This window comes from Raphanus sativus, chromosome 6 (genome assembly GCF_000801105.2).
Source record: "Raphanus sativus cultivar WK10039 chromosome 6, ASM80110v3, whole genome shotgun sequence".
Taxonomy (NCBI): domain Eukaryota; kingdom Viridiplantae; phylum Streptophyta; class Magnoliopsida; order Brassicales; family Brassicaceae; genus Raphanus; species Raphanus sativus.
This window is the reverse complement of record NC_079516.1, coordinates 34,469,479-34,490,534: the sequence shown is the minus strand read 5'-3', so window position 1 is coordinate 34,490,534 and position 21,056 is coordinate 34,469,479. Positions and strand designations below refer to the sequence as shown.

Below are 21,056 nucleotides of genomic sequence, written 5' to 3'. Positions count from 1 at the left end.
AGTAAATGTTGTGAATGTGTGTGTCTTATTAATGTCGAATATGAACTCTTTATATAGGGACTACAAGATGGGCCACCAATGGACCAAAGCCTACTAGTATCTTTTGGATAAACATCCACCTGACAGTCGGTTCATAACACTTCCCCTGGATGTTGAATTCATCTTGAGTTCGCCAGATACCAAATCCTTTTTGGGCTCGTGATACACTTTACCAATTACTTGGTGTTGCCTCATTAAAACCTTACCAAGAAAATCCAGTGGGACAAAACCATGGTGAAGGAAAAAGAGTACAACATGTATCACTTCCCCTGATTTGTACCTCCGTATATGCTCTTGAGGTTGGCGCATGAGTAGACTGGTGGTAACTTCATGGGCGCCAAGTCTCTGAGCTGGTCTTCTAATGTGCATGTCCTGGACTGATAGGAAGGTCTCATGGACGTGGTGCTGTTGTAGACATGGTAAAGAAGCCGGTTGACATGTCTTTGGTTGGACTCGTACTTCTTCATATTTGTTTTCCAACGTGTGCATACTGCTTGTTTGAGAACTATCCATGTATGGATCCAATGTTATAACCTGTATCATAATCAAAAACAAAACCAAGCAAACACATCTTTGGGTTTGGTTAGTATAAAATAATCTCAAACATAATAAAATGATATTTCAATCCTGTCCCATTGCCTTTATATTTGGACATAGCTTAAGCTTAGTTCAAAGCTCATGTTCGTATGTGTATAACAAACACATCAAGGCAAGGCGCCAATGGCACCTTTGGCAAGGGACATGTATGGTTTTATTTCTAATGCCTCATGGTTTGATCATTTAACAACATATATGATCATACTGTACTTTGAAATTATTTAGATGTATAGTACTAAGTTTAAACTTAACAATAGTTTCACTTGTGAATATTTACATCCGGATGTGCCTTGAGTCTTTTCTAGACCAAGGAAATATGTCTCTGTCCAATCTAGGATCAAAGGATCCGTGACCTATCTTAGGTGGTCTCGTGACCATGTTCCTTCTTAGAACAAAGTGGATCAGTACTTGGACCAATTGAAAACATTCGACCATGAGTCTTGCATTGGATTGTATGCGGACTAAGGCATAACTTTCTTGTCGTCCTTATGACCAAATGGATCTATGTCCAAATATAGGGACTATGGGACTATGTTACCATACAGTGGGGCGAGCCATAGACTTTATAGTACGCATTTAGGGTCAATGAACCTTATAGGCTTTACATAATGGTTCATGCCTATCGTTAATCTATGCCTTATTCATGCACAAGGATTTCATCTTTAAGTATATTTAAGATACTTACTTTGTAGTCCCAAATAATCTTTGTTTGTCCCAAAACTTAATCTTTCCCAAAACATTCATTTCAATGCTTTCTTTAGATAGTCTTTTGGGAAGTGTCTCCAGAGGTTCCTAGGATATTTTCTTTAGATCAAAATATTCTTGTATACTCTAGTTCTCGAGAACTTTGTTGCTTTAGACAACTCTATATCCTCTGAGTTTTATATATATTATCCAGTGGACTTATATAATTAGGCGGTTTACATCCTTGAACCGCAAGTATAAGTTTTTCTTTCTTATGTGCCAGACTTATCTAGGAATCTCAATGTTTGTTGCATCCACCATAAGGAACTTATCTCCTTATAATTGATTCCTGGTCTTTGTGAGATCCTTGTGCATATGGTCGTGCCTTATACTTGGCTATCTCACCATGTTTGATTTCTTTTACTCACAAAGAATCATTGTCCAACTGGTTTTCTGTCTAGAGGTGTCCGAACTATAGGACCAAAACCTCTCTTTCTTAACTCCACGTCTTCTTATCCATTTGATCTTAATCTCATGTTGAATGCATTCATCTATGGACGTGGGTCTCATGATCCTCATTGATCTCATGATCTTTAAGTGCTACATTGCGCATTGTATATTGTTAACTTCGAGTACTCGTTTGTTCCTTTTGTGTCCTAGACATGACATAACTTTATTGAGGTTTTATTATGACCTTTAATACCCTGAAGCTTGGCGTCCCAAGCATCATTAGGTACCTTAGATACAACCATATCTTATGGTTTCCTCATCCGTGGCCACGGCTTTTAGGTTTGTCCATCTTTGGATCGACTATGTCTAGGAGTCCCTCATCCACGGTTTCATTTGCACCTTTCTATATTTATCCGAGGGATCTTATCTTTAGAACTTATTGATCTAACTTGTTTAGATTCAGTAGCAACTTGATTGTGTTCTATTGAACATCAAATCTTATTTGGTGCATTCATAGCTGGTAAAAATGACTTAGTCATTCTATTCGGGTCAGGAATCTGGCAATTGTATTAAGCTAGCTTTTGTATAAACTTTATGGACTTGTAGAACTCATTCTAGAGTCTGAGGATCTTGCCAATATAAGGATGTTTTGATTCCGTATAATTTTCTATTATCCAGCTTTCCCTTAATGTTGGATGTTCAGATTCACTGAGGTGACTATCCGTGTACCTAGGCTTTAATCAACTTGTCCGTGGATAGCTCAAGGTATTTAGAAACGTGGGGAACTTATATAAAATGTATCCAACATCTATTCCCATCCTCTCATCTTATATTTCTGTGGTGGAGCGATAGAATTTATAAATGGCACTTCTTTATGTGCTAAGATGAGATGTGTCTGGCCTTTGACCCGGTTTAGTCAATGGGATGGGTATCAATGTTCACTTCTGTGCGTGTTTGTCCATGTAGAATAAAAGGTGGGTTTTTATTCTTATCATTCCCCCATGGACATATCATACATTCTTAAAATACTTTTAGAATGTGAATCATGTAAAGATATGTAGCCTTTTAGGCGATTTTTCTTTTTGTTCTTGTCCTTTCATTATGAATATTCGTGTCCACATTGAGTCATGATATGTTTTCTACATTCTCCATGATCATATAATGTTTATCAAACCCTTTTGGGACGTGAGCACTTTAATCTATATTCACTTGGACGTTTTGAAGTAATATGTTTTCCTTTATCCTTAGTTTAGTCCGAATGGGATAAGACTATCTTTGTTCTTGTGAACTCTTTGATGTTTCAATATTGTGTATGTCCATGTTACATAGAGTGATTAACACTTACCCCCATGGACATATCATATTTGGATACTTTTAGATGTGAGTTCACTTAGCTTTTACCAAGACTTGTAGTCTTTGCCATCATACAATCTTCTTTTGGGCGGTTTCTCTTTAAGGAAAAACTTTGTTTCTTTTGCCCATGGATTCATTATGAAACTATCCATTCATCAATTCTTAAGTCTTTCACTTATAAGAATGATTATTGTACACGTCCTCTCTTTGTGTACATAGCCTCAAATGTGAATACAATGCACACGACCTCTATATTGTACACTCCTCTCTTTGTGTACCTTTGAGGCAATAGGATATTTGATCGTGGATTTTGTGTCTTAAGATGTTTGTGGTTTGATCCACTGTACATCATAAGGGTATTCACATGAATGGACGTTTTGTTTATGATATAAAAGCTTTTATTTATTGATTCTTTCAAAGATAGCAACCAAAGGAAGTGAATAATGTTTAAAAGGAAAATAATAAGGTGTGAAATAACTAAGTAAGAACACTAAGGGCTTGATGTCGAGTCAACATGTCTTACTCCATATGGTGATCTATTCTCTTATGCTTTGTTGGATCATCCTTTCTTGTGATCCATACGATCACACTTGTCATGATCCATGAGAACATCTTTGACAATTTTCCTTCATCTTTCCGAACCATCTTAGCTTTTCTTTTAAAGCTTTGCTGATAAAGAGTAGCTAGATACTTAGGAGTTCTGCATCTCTTAGCCAAATGGTTGTCCATTCCACAATTATTGCACAACTTAGACCATCCCCCATGTCCATATCCTCTCTTGACACGGTTGGTTTCTAGATCAGCCCTTTCGGCTGGTAGTGCATTAGCTGGTGGTAATGGAGTTGGCCTCGTAAACTCTCTTTCACTACTGTTCATTAGCAATTCATGATTTTGCTCAGCTTGCAACAATCTTGCTATTAGAGATGTATAGGTAGTGAAACCCATTTCTCTATATTGTTGTAGTAACAATACGTTGGTAGGGTGAAAGGTGGAGAATGTCTTTTCCAACATATCTTCATCAGTCACTACCTCACCACATAGTTTCATTTCGAAAACTATTCTGAGTAGTGCAAAGTTATATTCTCTCACAGATTTATAGTCTCAGAATCTGAGGTTTATCCATTCTCGTAAAGTTTTGGTATGTATAACCTCTTGGATATAATTTCTATTATCTAGATCTGTCCAAAGCTTCGAGGGATCATCGGTCAGATATAGACTTTTGAGTTTTTCACAAATATGATGGCGAGTGTTCAGGAGTTCTCTTGCGATGCTATCATCTGTGATGCATTCACTGAGTTTATTAGACTCAAGTGTGGTTTTAATATCTTGTGCCCATTGCACATATTACAAGTAGTTTTCTCCTGAGATTATGATGGAGGAATTCGACATCTGAAATATTTAGTGTTTCATAGCTTAGACCTTAGTAATATGTTCTGAAGAACTGATTTTAAAATCTAATTTTAGAGAAGTTTTCCATAAAATTCTATAAAATGGAAATTCCAGAAAAAGAAATTTCTATAAAAATGGAAACTTTCTAAAAATGAAAACTTTCTAACAAAAATGGAAACTTTCTATTTTTGATTTGGTCTATCAACCAAATTAGGGTTTATAATATCGATTGGTTTAGGGATTTATAAACTGATTTGGTTTAATTTTTTTCACAATTCGGATTTGGTTTTTTTTTTATAAGTTTCATAAACCAGTTTAGATTAGGGTTTAATAGTCGGATATGGTTTAGAGGGTTTCATAATCCGATTCGGTTTGGGGTTTTATACAAGTTTTAAAATTTCATGAACTTTAGAGTTTGTTTATTAAACAAATTTATTATATCAAATCTAGCAACCTAATGATTCAATCAACCAGGGTATACGAGTTCTCTAAAGTTCTAATCTCAACCTCAAACATTTTTATAAAAATCGGATAATTCAAACAATTAGGGTTTGATGACTTACCTTTGGATTAACTCGATCTGCTCCTTGGTTTCTTTGGAAATATTAACCTGATCTTACTGGGATCCTTTGTTTTCCTTAAACAAATTTATCAAAAAAATAGTTAGTAAGATTAAAAATAATCGGCTGTAAACAAAACTATAGAGAAAAGTTTGCAGCCTTAGGTTTATTTCTGATTTTGACGGCACGGCTTGTAGCTGTCGTAGAGAACGCGTCTGATCACGGATTGAGGTGAGGTCTGCGGCGTTGGATGCTCTTCTTCAATAGCTTCAAATTGATATGTCGCACGTCTTCTGGATCGTTACGGTTTGGGAGAACGATCGATTTGAAGTTGAGTCAAAATTAGGGTTCTTGTGCAATTGACGGCGCGCACTAAAACAGAGTTTGGCGGGGCGTCTGAGATCTGATCGACGTGAGGTTTTCGGCTATGGATTCTTCTCTTCAAGATCTTCAAGTTGGTATGTCGCACGTCGTTTGGATCGTTATGGTTTGAGAGAACGATCGATTTGAAGTTGCATCAAAATTAGGGTTCTTGAGCAATTGACGGCGCATACTAAAATAGAGCGTGCCGGCGCGTCTGAGATCGGATGCTTGCTAGGTTAGCGGCGCTGGCTTCGTCTCGTCGAGATCTTCAGATTGATAGGTGGCTCGCCGTCTAGGTCGTTACGGTTAGGGAGATATGACCGTTTTAAGATGCGGCTAAGTTTTAAGGTTTTTGGTGACCTACGAATTCTGCTAGGGTTTTGAGCTTAGCTCGTGCTGATAACAGTGTTGTGAATGTGTGTGTCTTATTAATGTCGAATATGAACTCCTTATATAGGGACTACAAGATGGGCCACTAATGGACCAAAGCCTACTAGTATCTTTTGGATAAACATCCACCTGACAGTCGGTTCATAACAGTAAACCCTTTATAAAAAGTTAAAATCGCCGTATCAAGAAGATAAGTCATTAAGTCATTAAGGGATAATAAAAGGTACGGACAAAAAATGTAAGTACAGCTAAGATAGAAGAAAAACTACTTGTTTTAAGACACTGTCTTCTGATCTGTCTTTTCTCTTCAGTTCTTCATCATTGGTTTTTCCCACCACCTGATCTCTTGTCTTCTTCTGCCCCTCCCCAGATTACTCTCTATTTAACCGGTCTTCCTCACAATCTTTCATCCCCTATTAATTCCAGCAACAAATTCAATTGACCAATTCCCCAAAGAACATTCAGTAAACTGAATACCAATAATCTACTAAATTTAGCTAATTTTGGTATAGGCCCATCAATGTTAATGATTAAGCAAGTTCTTAAACAGAAGATGAGTTCAAGAGCTTGTCCATCCATTTGAAAGAGCTTAAGGACATTGCTGAAGCTCAATGCACTCGGGGCCCGTGAATAGACGGACTATTAAACCCCGCTAACTCCACAGCAGGAGTCCTTGAAAGAATCATTTTCATCCAAGAACAGTATGAAACCAATCTGCAGGAACTATAATATCAACTGACCATAAGAAGCATATTGTGGAAATTCTGATGAAATTACATTGATGAAAATGAAGCAAGGAAGAAGGCAGAATCAAGCCATTTAAAGAGAACTAGAGAGCTGGATTGTACATTTGTTAAGCCTTGGGTGCTGCAAGGTGCAAGGAAGAAAAGCAGAGGCTTGAAGAAAAAAAATTCAGGAATGCAAAGAGGAGAGGTACATGACATAAGAATTCATCTACTATCTTGCCCTTGAAAAATCAAGATCTTGCATGAACGTGAAAGAACATGTGTATTGAACCACTGAACTTATATGCCTTCTCGCCTGCAGTTGCAACTCTTTCTTGAAGCAACACACCAAAGATGAAGCAATCTTCCATAGTTTCAGAGACAGCATAAACGATCTAGTCGAGGAGATGCTGGAGACCAGAGACTGGTATGCATCTGTTGAGACAGAGCTTAAGGAGATGTAGGAAGTAAGCTTGAAGAGCAAGCAATCCTAGTTTCATCTTGTTTTGGAAATTATAGAAATTAGGAAATATCTCAATAATGTTAAGTCGATTAAGAAAAGGAAGTTATATCCCTATAAAAGAAGTTGCAGACTTGTTGCAACCTTTAAGAGAGTTTTGGAGATTGTATTAGGGTTCTTGAGTTTTGAGTGATTTTCTCAAGAGATTAATAAGAGAGCAAGTTCTTATTAAACCTATTCTACAATCAGTTTGTGAAACTATATTTGGTATCAGAGCTTCTAAAAGCGAACAAGCGATCCAACGACCATGGGAGACATCGTTGTGTCAAAACCAAAGGAAGGAGGATCTTCCAAAATAAGTTGTCCTATTCTTACGGACACAAACTATGCGTTGTGGACGATAAGGATCAGATTAGTGTTAAAGGTAAACAAAGTATGGGATCTGGTGGAGAAGGAATCCAATAATAGTGAGGAGAATGACTTAGCCACAGCCCTAATATTTCAGTCACTACCCGAATCCCTTGTGTTGCAATTAGGAAATTTGGAGACTGCAAAGAAAGTTTGGGATGCGATCAAGGAACGGTACTTAGGAGCTGACCTAGTTAAAGAAGCAAGATTGGCGACACTAGCGTCTGATCTTGAAAGACTGAAGATGAAAGACAAAGACACCATTAGTGACATTGCTAGGAAACTAACCGAACTGTCATCAAAAGCAACCGCTTTAGGAGAGCCCATTGAGGAACATAAGCTTATAAAGAAATTCATGTCTTGTCTTCCACGAAAGAAATACATTCAAATGGTCGCAACAGTGGAGCAATTCGTTGATCTCAAGACCGCAAAGTTTGAGAATATCGTTGGTAGATTTAAAGCTTATGAAGAGAGAATGAAAGACGAAGATGATGAAGAAACTCAGAGCAAGCTCATGTATGCAAGCAACGAAGCTCAATCTCAACCTCAACACGCTCATCCTACCTCAAACACCAACAACCGCGATTATAATAGTAACTTCAGAGGAAGAGGCCGAGGAAATAGGTTCTATAACAGAGGAAGAGGCAGAGGAAGATATAATGGTGCATATCAAGATCGATATCAGGACACCTTTGACATGTCCAAGGTCATGTGTTTCCGGTGTGATAAGATGGGACACTTTGCCTCAGTGTGTCCTGATCGTCTCTTAAAGCTACAAGAGACGACTGAAACAAAAGATGCAGATACTACGGAAGCAGAGGAACTAATGGTTCATGAAGTAGTATATCTTAACGAAAAGAACGTTAATCCTCTTATCTTTGAAACGAGTAACGATAACGACAAAGTATGGTATCTAGACAATGGGGCAAGCAATCACATGACCGGTGATAAAAGATATTTTAAAAGCTTAGACGAGACCATCACTGGCAAGGTCAGATTCGGTGACGATTCTCGCATTGACATCAAGGGTAAAGGACCAATATTGTTTTGCACTAGAGATGGGAGCAAAAGAATATTAGCTGATGTCTACTATATACCAGACTTGAAGAGTAATATAATAAGTCTTGGTCAGGCTACGGAGTGTGGATGTGATATACGAATGAAGGATGACTATCTCACTTTGAGAGATCGTGACGGGAAGCTCATCGCAAATGCCAAACGCTCGAAAAACCGTCTCTACAAAGTCAATATCGAGAGAGATGATCGGTGTTTAGTGGCATCGGCTAGTAATGAATCAGCAATATGGCATGCACGGTTGGGTCATATAGGAAGAGAAGCAATCAGATTAATGGCAAGCAAGGAACTTGTACAAGGCCTACCGAAGATAATAAGCGATAAAGAAGCATGTTCTTCTTGCATACTCGGTAAACAAGCGAGGCAGGCATTCCCAAAGTCGACATCGTTTAGAGCTGATACGGTACTTAATCTCATACATGGTGATCTTTGCGGACCCATTACGCCATCAACGCCATCACACAAAAGATACATCTTTGTATTAATTGATGATCACAGTAGATACATGTGGACGATGCTCTTAAGTACTAAAGGGGAAGCATTCGAGAAGTTCAAGAACTTTAAGGCCATTGTTGAGAAAGAGAGCAAAGCCACAATAAAAACACTAAGGACAGATCGTGGTGGTGAATTCACATCCAATGAGTTTAACTCTTATTGTGAAGAACACGGGATACAAAGGCATCTAACAGCTCCGTATACTCCTCAACAGAACGGGGTAGTAGAGAGGAGAAATCGAACGCTTCTCAACATGACAAGAAGTATCTTGAAACATATGGAGATGCCAAACTATCTTTGGGGCGAAGCGGTAAGACATGCTACATATATTATAAATAGGGCAGCAAGTCGTGTCATCAACGCCAAGACTCCATACGAGTTGTTCAAAGGCAAGAAGCCATACGTCGGTCATCTGCGTATCTTTGGCTGCATTGGATTCGCAAAAGTAGAGTCACAGCATCTGAGGAAACTTGATAACAGGTCAATAAAGCTCGTACATCTTGGGATCGGACCAGGATCAAAAACCTATAGACTCTTTGACCCAACAAATAAAAGAGTAATGGTCAGTAGGGATGTAATATTTGACGAGAGCAAAGGCTGGGATTGGACGACAAGTAACAAAGAAGACACAAGCGGATCTTTTCAGATCAATATCAGTCAATACGGCAATCATGGCATCAATGATATCATCACAATATCTAATCCCGATGAGACTACACCCACACCTGAACCAAACACGTCAATGGAGAATGAAGAAGATCAAGAGGATGACGAGAGTGATGGGGATGAAGCAGAGCCCGTGTTGAGACGTTCTCAGAGAATAAGAAAACAGCCTGGTTACTTGGATGATTACATCTTGTTGGCTGAGCTTGAAGGAGAAAGATTGTTGTTAAGTATAAACGATGAACCATGGAGCTACCAGGAAGCAAAGGAGGAGAAAGTATGGAGAGATGCTTGCCAAGATGAGATTAAATCAATAGTGAAAAACAGAACGTGGGACTTGGTGGAACTTCCGGCTGGAGCAAAAGCGATCGGACTCAAATGGATCTTTAAGATCAAACGCAACTCCGATGGAAGTATAAACAAATTCAAAGCAAGATTGGTAGCAAAGGGTTATATACAACGACACGGTATTGACTTCGATGAAGTGTTTGCACCGGTGGCTCGCATAGAGACTGTCCGTTTCTTACTAGCTCTAGCGGCAACAAAAGGGTGGCAAGTGCATCACTTGGACGTCAAAACCGCGTTCTTGCATGGAGATCTTAAAGAAGAAGTATATGTTTCTCAGCCAGAAGGTTTTGAAGTCAAGGGTCAAGAGAATAAAGTTTACAAACTGAGAAAGGCTCTTTATGGTCTACGCCAAGCTCCGAGAGCGTGGAATGAAAAACTAAACAAGGTACTGAGTGAACTAAGGTTCGAAAGATGCTCCAAGGAACCAGCATTGTATCGTCGAGTCAATAAAGAACACCTGCTACTTGTGGCAGTTTACGTTGACGATCTTTTGGTAACTGGTACAAGTCTAGAGATGATCGATGAGTTCAAGAAAGGAATGGCTGCGAAGTTTGAGATGAGCGATTTAGGATTGCTGACATACTACTTGGGCATTGAGGTTGATCAACATAGTGAAAGGATCACATTGAGACAGGAAAGATATGCAAATAAGATCCTAGAGGAAACCGGAATGCAAGACTGCAATGCAGTTCATGTTCCATTCGATCCAAGCTTAACTCTGTCCAAGGCTTACGAGGAATCCAGTGTCGACGAGAAGGACTACAGAAGAACCATAGGCTGTCTTAGATACCTTCTCCACACCCGGCCTGATCTCTCCTTTGCAGTTGGTGTCATGAGTAGATATATGCAGGCTCCAAAGATCTCACACGCTGCAGCTATAAAACAGATTCTGCGGTATTTGAAAGGTTCACTTGCTCATGGCTTGACATTTAAACGTGCAGCAGAAGTAAAGCTAGTTGGCTATAGCGATGCAAGTCATAATGTGGATGAAGATGACGGATGCAGTACAACGAGACATATGTTCTATCTCTCGAACTAGCCCATAACCTGGAGTTCTCAGAAACAAGAAACAGTTGCTCTTTCATCATGTGAAGCAGAGTTTATGGCAGCCACTGAAGCGACAAAGCAAGCTATTTGGCTCCAGGATTTACTTGGTGAAGTCGTGGGGAAGAAGTGTGAGAAAGTAGTACTACTTATTGACAATAAGTCTGCAATCGCGTTAACAAAGAATCCGGTGTTCCATGGGCAAAGCAAGCATATACATCGACAATACCACTTCATTCGTGAATGTGTTGACAACGATCAAATCGAGGTGCAACACGTACCAGGGAATGAACAAACAGCAGACATCTTGACTAAAGGACTTGGACGAATTCGGTACAAAGAAATGAGGAGCATGATTGGAATTGAAGACTTGGGGATTTCAAGCTTAAGGGGGAGAATGTAGGAAGTAAGCTTGAAGAGCAAGCAATCCTAGTTTCATCTTGTTTTGGAAATTATAGAAATTAGGAAATATCTCAATAATGTTAAGTCGATTAGGAAAAAAAAGTTATATCCCTATAAAAGAAGTTGCAGACTTGTTGCAACCTTTAAGAGAGTTTTGGAAATTGTATTAGGGTTCTTGAGTTTTGAGTGATTTTCTCAAGAGATTAATAAGAGAGCAAGTTCTTATTAAACCTATTCTACAATCAGTTTGTGAAACTATAGGAGATGCATAACCGCTACTCTCAGCTAAGCCTCAAGTTTGCAGAGATTGAAGGAGCTGACGATGACTCTGAAGAACCAAGAAACCAATGCTATTAAACCGTTCATCAATACCAGTAAACTATTGTTATTTTTGGTCTTATAAACTGGTTGTTCTGAACATACTGTACATATACAAAAGAAACATCCTTCCAAAAAAAAAAACATAGTACATGATCTCGACCCCCTTTTTGATAAAACAATGAAATAAAAATGAAAAATAAATTATCGACCACACAAAATGAAAACCGAACTCTGGAATGAAGATCCTTTATTTTCAAGTCTATCTATGCCAATCATCTTGTTACTGAAGGGAACTTCCTCAAAGCTTGTTTGAGGCTATGGAAGCTGTTCCACGGAGAATCATCACCCAGTGCTATATTATCAGTTTAAGGATAAAAAAAATCTCTATGATCCAGTTAACTTGCAGCTACAAAATGGTGCACACACAGCGGTTCTTTGTTGGAGGATCAACTTGAATTTTTTCTGTGGACATGTAAAAGATTCATATAATAAGATGATTATGACCCCTCATTACTATTGATCTAAAACCTTTGAAAAATGGAAGATTGGAAGCTGAGAACCATAGTGACAAAGAGGATTCAAGGGATGATCAAATAAATGTATACAGAGGTATTGAAAAAACGTACCACTCTTTTTGTGTAAAGTAGGAGGGGGAAGAAGAAGATGCATGGTGCTGATCATTCCAACGGGAAGCCTGGATTCAGCAAGCGTCCTATTGTTGTCCAGTATTTTACCGGCAGTGATGAGCTTCACATCATTAACACTCAGTGGAATATATTCTGAGTCTGTCAAAAACAGAGAGAAACACTTGAAAATTTGCAGTTCCAACACAAACCTTAAGTAGTAAGTATTAGTATCATTCAAAACTAAGACCATGGTTACCAAACATCTAAGCCATGAAAAAGCAATATACAATTACAGTACCATTCATCTGTTAAAGCTCAATCTTTATAAAGCTCAGTACCCAAACTTAAGGCAAGATGAACTTTATTTTTTTTTTTTTGGTTATAAAGATGAACTTTTCATACAATCAAAACATATGGGAAAGACAGAAACTTTAAACAAAGGAACCCATCAAGCAATGAAATCAAGTGAGACTGAACCCAACAGTCCTGAGAAAGAAGAACAGAACCTTTAGGCCATTGAGAAATGATCTTCTCTTTGAGAGAACAGACAGTCATAGATGGACTTACTTGGTGGGACCTACGTCGGTGCCATCTGCGAGTCTGAACTTGAGTTCTATCCAATCTTCACCTCCCATCTTTCTGTTTTCTCGTCAGAAACAAGAATCTTTTTAAGAATAAAGAAGAAAAGAGAGACAAGTTGGTTCAAAGGTTGTGTGTCTTTGAACAGCAGAACTTAATTTGTCAAGTGAGATTCTTCTTCAGATCACACTACCACTACCTGAATCCTTCATTTGACTTTTCTACCCCTCGTTAATCTCATAATTATACTTTTCTTTTCTGTTTTCATTTCTGATAATTTGTAATAAGAATAAGATGTATGATTTACAGACTTGTGAATTAAGATTGTCTGATGGTGATATATATATTAACAATACAAGAATATATTCGTTATATCTATGGGGAAAAAAGTTTCTCAGCTACACGAAATTTACACTAATATGGTGCAAACCATCCAAAATATCAAAATGTGTCAACAACTACACGAAATTATGTTAATACATGTCACATGTACGAAATAAATGATAATATGTTGGCAACATCACAATCGGGTTTAATTGATCTTAAGCTTAATAAATTTAATTGATTTTATTAATAAACTAAATAATTATTAAACTTTATAAAATTACTAATTTATTAAACTTAATAAACTTAACAAAAATAATAGTTTTTTAACTTAATAAAATTACAAATTATTAAACTTAATAAACATAATAATTTTTAACTTAATAAAATTATTAAACGTATTAAATTTATTAAACTTAATAAGTTTATTAAACTTAATAACCTTGATTGATTTTATTAATAAACTCAATAATTATTTAAACTTAATAAAATTATAATTTACTAAACTTAAGGAAATTTTTTTTACAGATTTATTCAATTTATTAAATTTATTAAACTTTTTTCATGAAGTTTAATAAATTATAATTTTATTAAGTTTAAATAATTATTAAGTTTATTAATAAAATAAATCAAGTTTATTAAATTTAAGTTTAATAATTTATTGAACTTAAGGAAAAAAGTTTAATAGATTTATTAAATTTATTAAAAATATTTCCTGAAGTTTAATAGATTATAATTTTATTAAGTTTAAATAATTATTAAGTTTATTAATAAAATCAATCAAGTTTATTAAATTTATTAAGTTTGATAAACTTATTAAGTTCAAAAAATTAATAAGTTTAAAAATGGTAATTTTATTAAGTTAAAAATATTATTATGTTTATTAATTTTAATAAATTTGTAATTTTATTAAGTTTAAAAATTTTATTATGTTAAAAAGTTATTATGTTTGTTAAGTTTGTTAAGTTTAATAAATTACTAATTTTATTAAGTTTAATAATTATTAATTTTATTAATAAAATCAATTAAATTTATTAAGTTTAATAAATTACGGATTGTCCTCATTAATTTAGCTTAAGATCAATTAAATCCGGTTGTGATGTTGCCAATGTATTATCATTTACTTCGTACATGTGACATGTATTAACATAAATTTCGTGTAGTTATTGACATATTTTGATATTTTGGATGGTTTTTACTATATTAGTGTAAACTTTGTGTAGGTAGGAAACTTTTTTCTTGGTGTAAATAATGAGTAACCTCTGGCCATGTTGTACTAAATAAAAAAAAATGAGAGCATGACAGTTTGGGCTTCTAGTCTTTCACAAGTGGATTTCCAAAAAAATGTACAAGTGGATTTCAATCATTCTTATATAGTGGGTATTGATACTCTGACATTTATTTATATTTTAAAAGGAAAATGATTTTTTTATTTATTTGTGGTTCCCCCCACCACGACAAATCATCTCAATTATGTAGCATTTTGTTCCTCCAATACATAAATTTATGGGACGATTCTGGAATTTAGGATGAGCAGACATTTATTAATCCCCAAATGGTTGGAAAATGGCAGCCACCAACTATATAAGCCTAAACTAATTTAAAAATGGGAGTATTTAATAACATAATGCCCTCATACCTTACTCATTAATTTTAGTGTTGTTTGTAAGTAATGAAACCAAATGTAAATAAACCTACTAGTGTTCCAAAAAAAAAAACCTACTAAAAAAACCTTTTTTTTTAAGTTGTTATGTAGGAAAAATCTGTTCGTGCATTCCACAAAACACACAATACATGCTTTGAATGAAATAAATAACGGCCTAGTGATATGCATGCATTCAGAAAAAGAAGACTGTTTCCTTTACATCATTTTTGGGTTAAATGTTTCCTTCACATCATGTTAAAGTAATATGATAATTAATGACATAACAGATTCGTTAAAATATTTTTTTTTGTAAAGATTCGTTCAAATATTTAAAAACCAACTTTCACTATAAAAGAAAAGGGAAGATAAAAAAAGTGAGGGTGAAGTGTGAAATAAGATTCCAGAGGTGGTTTAGCTTATGATTAGGGTCATTTTTATCTTCACTCCATAATTTACTCCATTTATAGAGTAAATAGAGTGAAAAATAGAATAATGAACAATAGAGTAATGATTTTATTTTTTGTTCACTACTCCATTTTAAATAGAGTAATGATTTTATTTTTTGTTCATTACTCCATTTTCTACTCCATTTACTCTATAAATGGGATAGAGATAATTATAGAACGGGGATGGAGAAACTCTTATGATAAGGCGTTCTTCATTCCAAGGCATCAACCATATTATCATATTTTCTTTTTACCTATTTTCTTCTGCCTGCAACATCCATAGTGTTGGGTCCTTAGGTCCACCGTTATAGAAGAACCACGCAAATAATCAAATAGAGATTCTCAACCGAACCGACAATTCCGGTTAAGTAAAATAATCAAGAAACCATGTAAAAATTGAGATGGATTAACTAAATAAAAGGGGAGGAGCTTCAACAGCTGAACTTTTGTAATTGAATCAATAGGACACAAAGAAAGACATTTTTTTCTACTTTCAGGAACTGATATGTCATTGTATGTATATATTAAGAATATTTAGAAACCCTAGGAAATAGGAATACATATACAGGATTTGCTTTAGAATCTTATATATGTGTGAAATAGGAAATGTTGTGATGTGAATCAAAGTGCTTAAAAGAAAGACATTAGAGAATGAAAAGATCAAGTAATGCGGCTGAGAGCCTGAATCACATAATTTGACCTAACACCAACTATATATTGTTACATAACATCTTATTGTTCAAGCTTACATGCCAGCCAAAGCCAGGAGAAGTATATAGAATCAGGACCATCAAAGAATTAGACTAAGATAATCTTTGGAAGAACATATCACAAAGCTTCAAACTGTTGATTTTGGCTGTACACAGAAACTCTTAATGTCCCACAATAAATGAGCAAAGATTCTTGGTTTTCATATATCTATAACTTGGCAGCTAAAAAGTTCAGCAGCACCTAAGTCCTTGCTTGCAATGACTTTCCAAATATCACTGTCTGACTTGTTATCTACATTGTCCTTTTCCTTCAAAGAGCATGCACCCAAAACAGGCTTGGAGATAGACGATAATGAAGAGCCTGGGATCTCATTAACATCGGCCCTTAATACTGTAACGTTACAGTTAGAATCTCTAGTAATAAAATGAAGCTTCCCATGAAACCCAGCAAACAAATAAGAAGATTTTGAATCTGTCTCATCATAAACAGGGACTTCACCAATAACAACTTTCCAAGTATCTTCCTCTTGATCATAAACCTTAACTCTCCCATCCTCCACCGAAGAAGAAGAAGGATCAAAACCATATAACTCAGCACCCACCACAACACTCAGCTTCGTACCCGCTTGCCTTGCAGGCCAACCTTTACCCATACCAGACGGCATATCACCCCAGAGATTCGTCTCCGGATCGTAAACATTTCCTCCAGCATCATAAAAGAAAGGACAAGAGTATAAACTCTGAGTAACGCATAACCTACCGTTGTAACAAGTCATCCCCGTGGCTATAGGCTTCAACATGTCAGCCAAGAACTCGTCGCTAGGCAACAGTTGCGCCTTTGAGAAAGGCATGTCCGGAACCTCTGACCAAACATCGGTCTCTGGATCGTAAACCTCAGCTGTCTGAAGCGGATATAATCTTCCACGTCGACTCTCAACACCTCCAACAACATAAAGCTTCTTGTCCAACACTCCTATTTTGGAATTAGCACGGTTCGCCAACATGGAACTCACTTCACTCCAGGAGTTAAGAACCGGGTCAAACCGCCAAACCGAGCTCACGGTTTTAGACCTAGAGAGCCCTCCAAGAACATAGAGACACCCATCGATGGAACCAATAGCACATCCACAGAAGGGCGTTTCCTCGGGCTCAGAGACCTCTTTTCTACCGAGCAAGCTCGTCGCTATCTCAACGAGTTTGTTACTTGTAGTAGATTCCTCTTCGTAAACAATAACAGGCAATGGAGGCAGTCTCTGCCATCTTGTAGACACTGGATCTAAAGCGTACCACGAAAGGTTATCATCTTGGCCTTTAGTCAGCACATAGAGCCATTCCTCTGTCTTACCAAGCTGTTTCCTTAGAGTAAACAGCTCAGAGGTAGATACAGCTGATCTCCACCTCCGTGAAACTAACCGAACATTCGAATAGCAGATTCTTGGGAGCCTAGCAAGAATTTGTATAGATAACTCATCAGGAAGATTTGGAAACAATCTGTAGTATGAATCTTGATCGTTCAATGAACATGTCTTTGATATTTTGAAAGTTTTGTTTGAGAAGTCCTTGTCCTGAGTAGTTGATTTCTTCTTGGAACAGCTCAAGCTTATTACAGAACCCATGCATGAGAGCTTAGCTTTGAAAAATCAAGAGTCTCTGCAGAGGAAAAAACAGACACAAAAATCAAGAAAACATGTTCAAGAAGATCGAAACACTGCTAATATGACATAGATCGATTATGTACCTACAAGCAGCTAATTACATATACATAGTAAGGATCCAGAGAGAGGTGTCAAGGAGACAAATTAATAGAGTTCCAACAGATATGAGAATCTCTTTACCAAAGCAGCAAAAGACTATCGAAGAGATAGATTGAATTGTCTTTTTGGTTCCAAGTTTGAGATTTTGTCGTTGGATCAGTTGATGGTCTTTTTAATTGTTTTATTTTGTTGTGAAATTTAATAGTGAACGTTGGATTGATGAATGATGACACCATGTGAAGTTACCTAATCGGTCTTCTCTTTTCCCAAGACAACTAAAATTTACATCAACTTGTTGATTATTAGGAGTTATTATTGGAACAATACTTAGGTTCACCCATGAGGTGAACTTTATGAATTCACCTCTTTCCTTATTTCAATTATATTGTCATAAATATTAATGTCACATAAATAAATAAATTATAGATTATAAAAGAATAAATTTTAAATCATAAATTCTAAATTCGAACCCTAAACCCAAATCTTAAATCTTAAATTTTAAACCAAACCCTAAACCCTAAACCCAAATCTATACCCTAAACCCAAACTATATACCATAAATCTTAAATCTAAATTTAAATTCTAGATCTAAACTCAAACCATAAACCCTAAATCCAAACTCTAAACCCTAAACCCAAACCATAAACCCAAACTCTAAACCCTAAATCCTTAACCTTAAACCCAAACTGTAAACTATAAACCCAAAATTTTCAAATACTTTTGGGTCAATGATCATCAAATGTATTTTCAAATACATTTTAGGGTATAGATTTCGGGTTTATGGTTTACAGTTTGGGTTGAAGGTTTAGGATTTAGGGTTTAGAGTTTGGGTTTAGGGTTTAGAGTTTGGAGTTTGGGTTTAGAGTTTATGGTTTGAGTTTAAGGTCTAGAATTTAAATTTAGATTTAGGATTTAGGGTATATAGTTTGGGTTTAGGGTATAGGTTTGATTTTAGGGTTTAGGGTTTAAAATTTAAGATCTAAGATTTGGTTTTAGGGTTCGAATTTAGAGTTTATGATTTAAAGTTTATTTTATTTGTAATTTATAATTTATTTATTTATGTGACATTAATATTTATGGTAATATGATTGAAATAAGGAAAGAGGTGAATTCATAAGTTCACCTCAGGGAAGAACCTAAGTATTGTTCTTATTATTGCTGCATTAAATAACAAACAGTTGATGGCCTTTTTTGCTGTCAAATTTAGTAGGGAACGTTGGATTGATGAATGATGACACCATGCGAAGTTACTTAATCGGTCTTCTCTTCTCCCAACTCAACTAAAATTTACATCATTAGGAGTTATTATTGTTGCATGAAATAACAAACTGTTTAGAAAATCATACTCTTGAATAATTCATTCTTCTCTGCTTTAATATATATTCATAGTGCACTAATTACTTTAAAACCAAAAATTATGAATCAGTTTGGTGTAGGTTTGTTCTAGAGCCTCCTCTTCCCGCCATTCTTGCTTATGGGTTGGTATTTTATAAATTTATGCTTCTTGTATATATAATTTTTTTTAAACTAAATTTTGTCGGACCACGGGTTCGAAGAGGGGACCTCTAGTGTGTGAGACTAGCGTGATAACCAACTACACCACCCTTATCGTATAGCTTACAAAAGCTCTTTTTTCAAAGACATTGCTTTCCTTCTCTTACTTTGTAACTCCATTTCATTGTAGCACTTCTAATTTTAATATTAAATATTTTTTATTTATTGTCAACTTCAAAACTAATTTACCTATTTCTTTACCCTCTGAGATTAATGATACGAGATTTGGCGAATAAAAATTGCTTTACAAACGGGATTTTGGTAATGTGGTTGAGTAATCAAGGAATTGGGGAAGAGATTATGGGGGAAAATATCCTTTTAATTAACCTTTTCATTATTGTCATTATACTTGGGTTTCATTCTCACAAGATTTTAATTGATGATCTTCTTCTGATTTGGTATCCAGAATTATTTGGGAGCATTAATAATGCGATGGCAGTAGCTCTAATATATATATTGCTTTTGGTTGAGAGTGTAGACATCATCGGTTTCAAAAATAGTATTTCTCTCTTGCAAAGTTTCACTCAGTTCTCTGATCTTTATTTCATTATGTCTCAAGGTCAGTGGGTTGCAAAGTCTGGAGGAAAGAAAGGTGAAGTGGTTAAGACGGGTGTTCGGGTCACGGTGCCAAGGTTTGATAACTCGGCGCTAATTGCAAGTTTCTCAAAAATGCTTATTGGTCGTTGTATGAATCCACCGAAGCAAGACATGAAGACCCTTCTCTTCATGCTGCCAAGGATATGGAATGTCGAAGGAAGAGTGGCGGGTACGGATCTTGGGCTTGGCCGTTTCCAGTTTGCCTTTGATGTGGAGGAGGACATTGTGGAGGTTCTCAAAATGGAACCTTTCCATTTTGATCATTGGATGATTTCATTGGTTAGATGGAAACCGGTTTTGGAAACGAACTATCCGTCGAAGCTGGTCTTTTGGGTCAGAATCATGGACCTGCCTCTTCAATTTAGGGCGGTGGAGACACTACAGAGTGTGGGTGATGTGATAGGAAAGGTTCAAGGGCCAGTTGATATCATCGGTGGAAGAGTAAGAGTGGAGGTGGATGGTTTCAAACCGTTGGTTTTTTCGGTGACAGTGGATTTTGAGGAAGGTGTGGAGATCACGGTGAAGCTTCGGTACGAAAAGCTTTTTGGTTTCTGTACAGAATGCTTTTGTTTGACTCACGAGAAGGCTAAGTGCCCGACTGTGGTTAAGGAAGGAGATAACAAACTTCCGGAAGACGTCCAGGTGGAAGAAGGAACGGGAGCAACGAGCTACAAAGCTATTGCAGCTACTGAAACGAGACCACACGGGGACAGGAGAGAGGGGCAGAGTGGCAGGTATCAAGCAGGAAGAGGTGCTGATAAGGGGAAAGGTATAGCACGGGACAATTATGGATCATATAAGCAGGAGGGCTCCTATCACCCTTATAAGGAGAAGTTCTCAAGAAACTATGGTGATGGATCTATCTCGTATGGTAGAATTAAGGGACACGGGGACAGGAGAATGGGAGGGCAGAACCAAGGGAGACAGCAACAACAACATGGTCCAGTGGTACAGACGCTTGAGGATCCCACCAAACTGATGCTGGACGCCTTCAAGGGAGTGGAGAAGCCTGCGGTGATGGAGGTGCTTCAGATAGGGGAGATAGAAGGCAGTAGT

The 21,056-nt window shown here is 36.6% G+C and overlaps 1 protein-coding gene and 1 pseudogene across 2 annotated transcripts; both read right to left on the bottom strand.

Annotated features, from left to right (window-relative positions):
- Nucleotides 1–11,824: 11,824 nt before the first annotated feature.
- LOC108810818 (membrane-anchored ubiquitin-fold protein 6-like) lies at nt 11,825–13,244 on the bottom strand (annotated as a pseudogene).
- A 2,823-nt stretch (nt 13,245–16,067) lies between these two features.
- Nucleotides 16,068–18,016, bottom strand: LOC108809711 (F-box/kelch-repeat protein At1g22040-like). Of its 2 annotated transcripts, none has more exons than XM_018581867.1 (2): nt 17,834–18,016; nt 16,068–17,745 (listed from the first exon to the last, which is right to left on the bottom strand). In XM_018581867.1, the coding sequence occupies exon 2, from the start codon at nt 17,709–17,711 to the stop codon at nt 16,296–16,298; it is 1,416 nt and encodes a 471-aa protein (XP_018437369.1). In that variant the 5' UTR covers nt 17,712–17,745; nt 17,834–18,016; the 3' UTR covers nt 16,068–16,295. The 2 variants fall into 2 exon arrangements, with proteins under 2 accessions (XP_018437369.1, XP_018437371.1); XM_018581869.2 differs by having other exon boundaries at nt 17,931–18,016.
- Between the last annotated feature and the right edge of the window lie 3,040 nt (nt 18,017–21,056).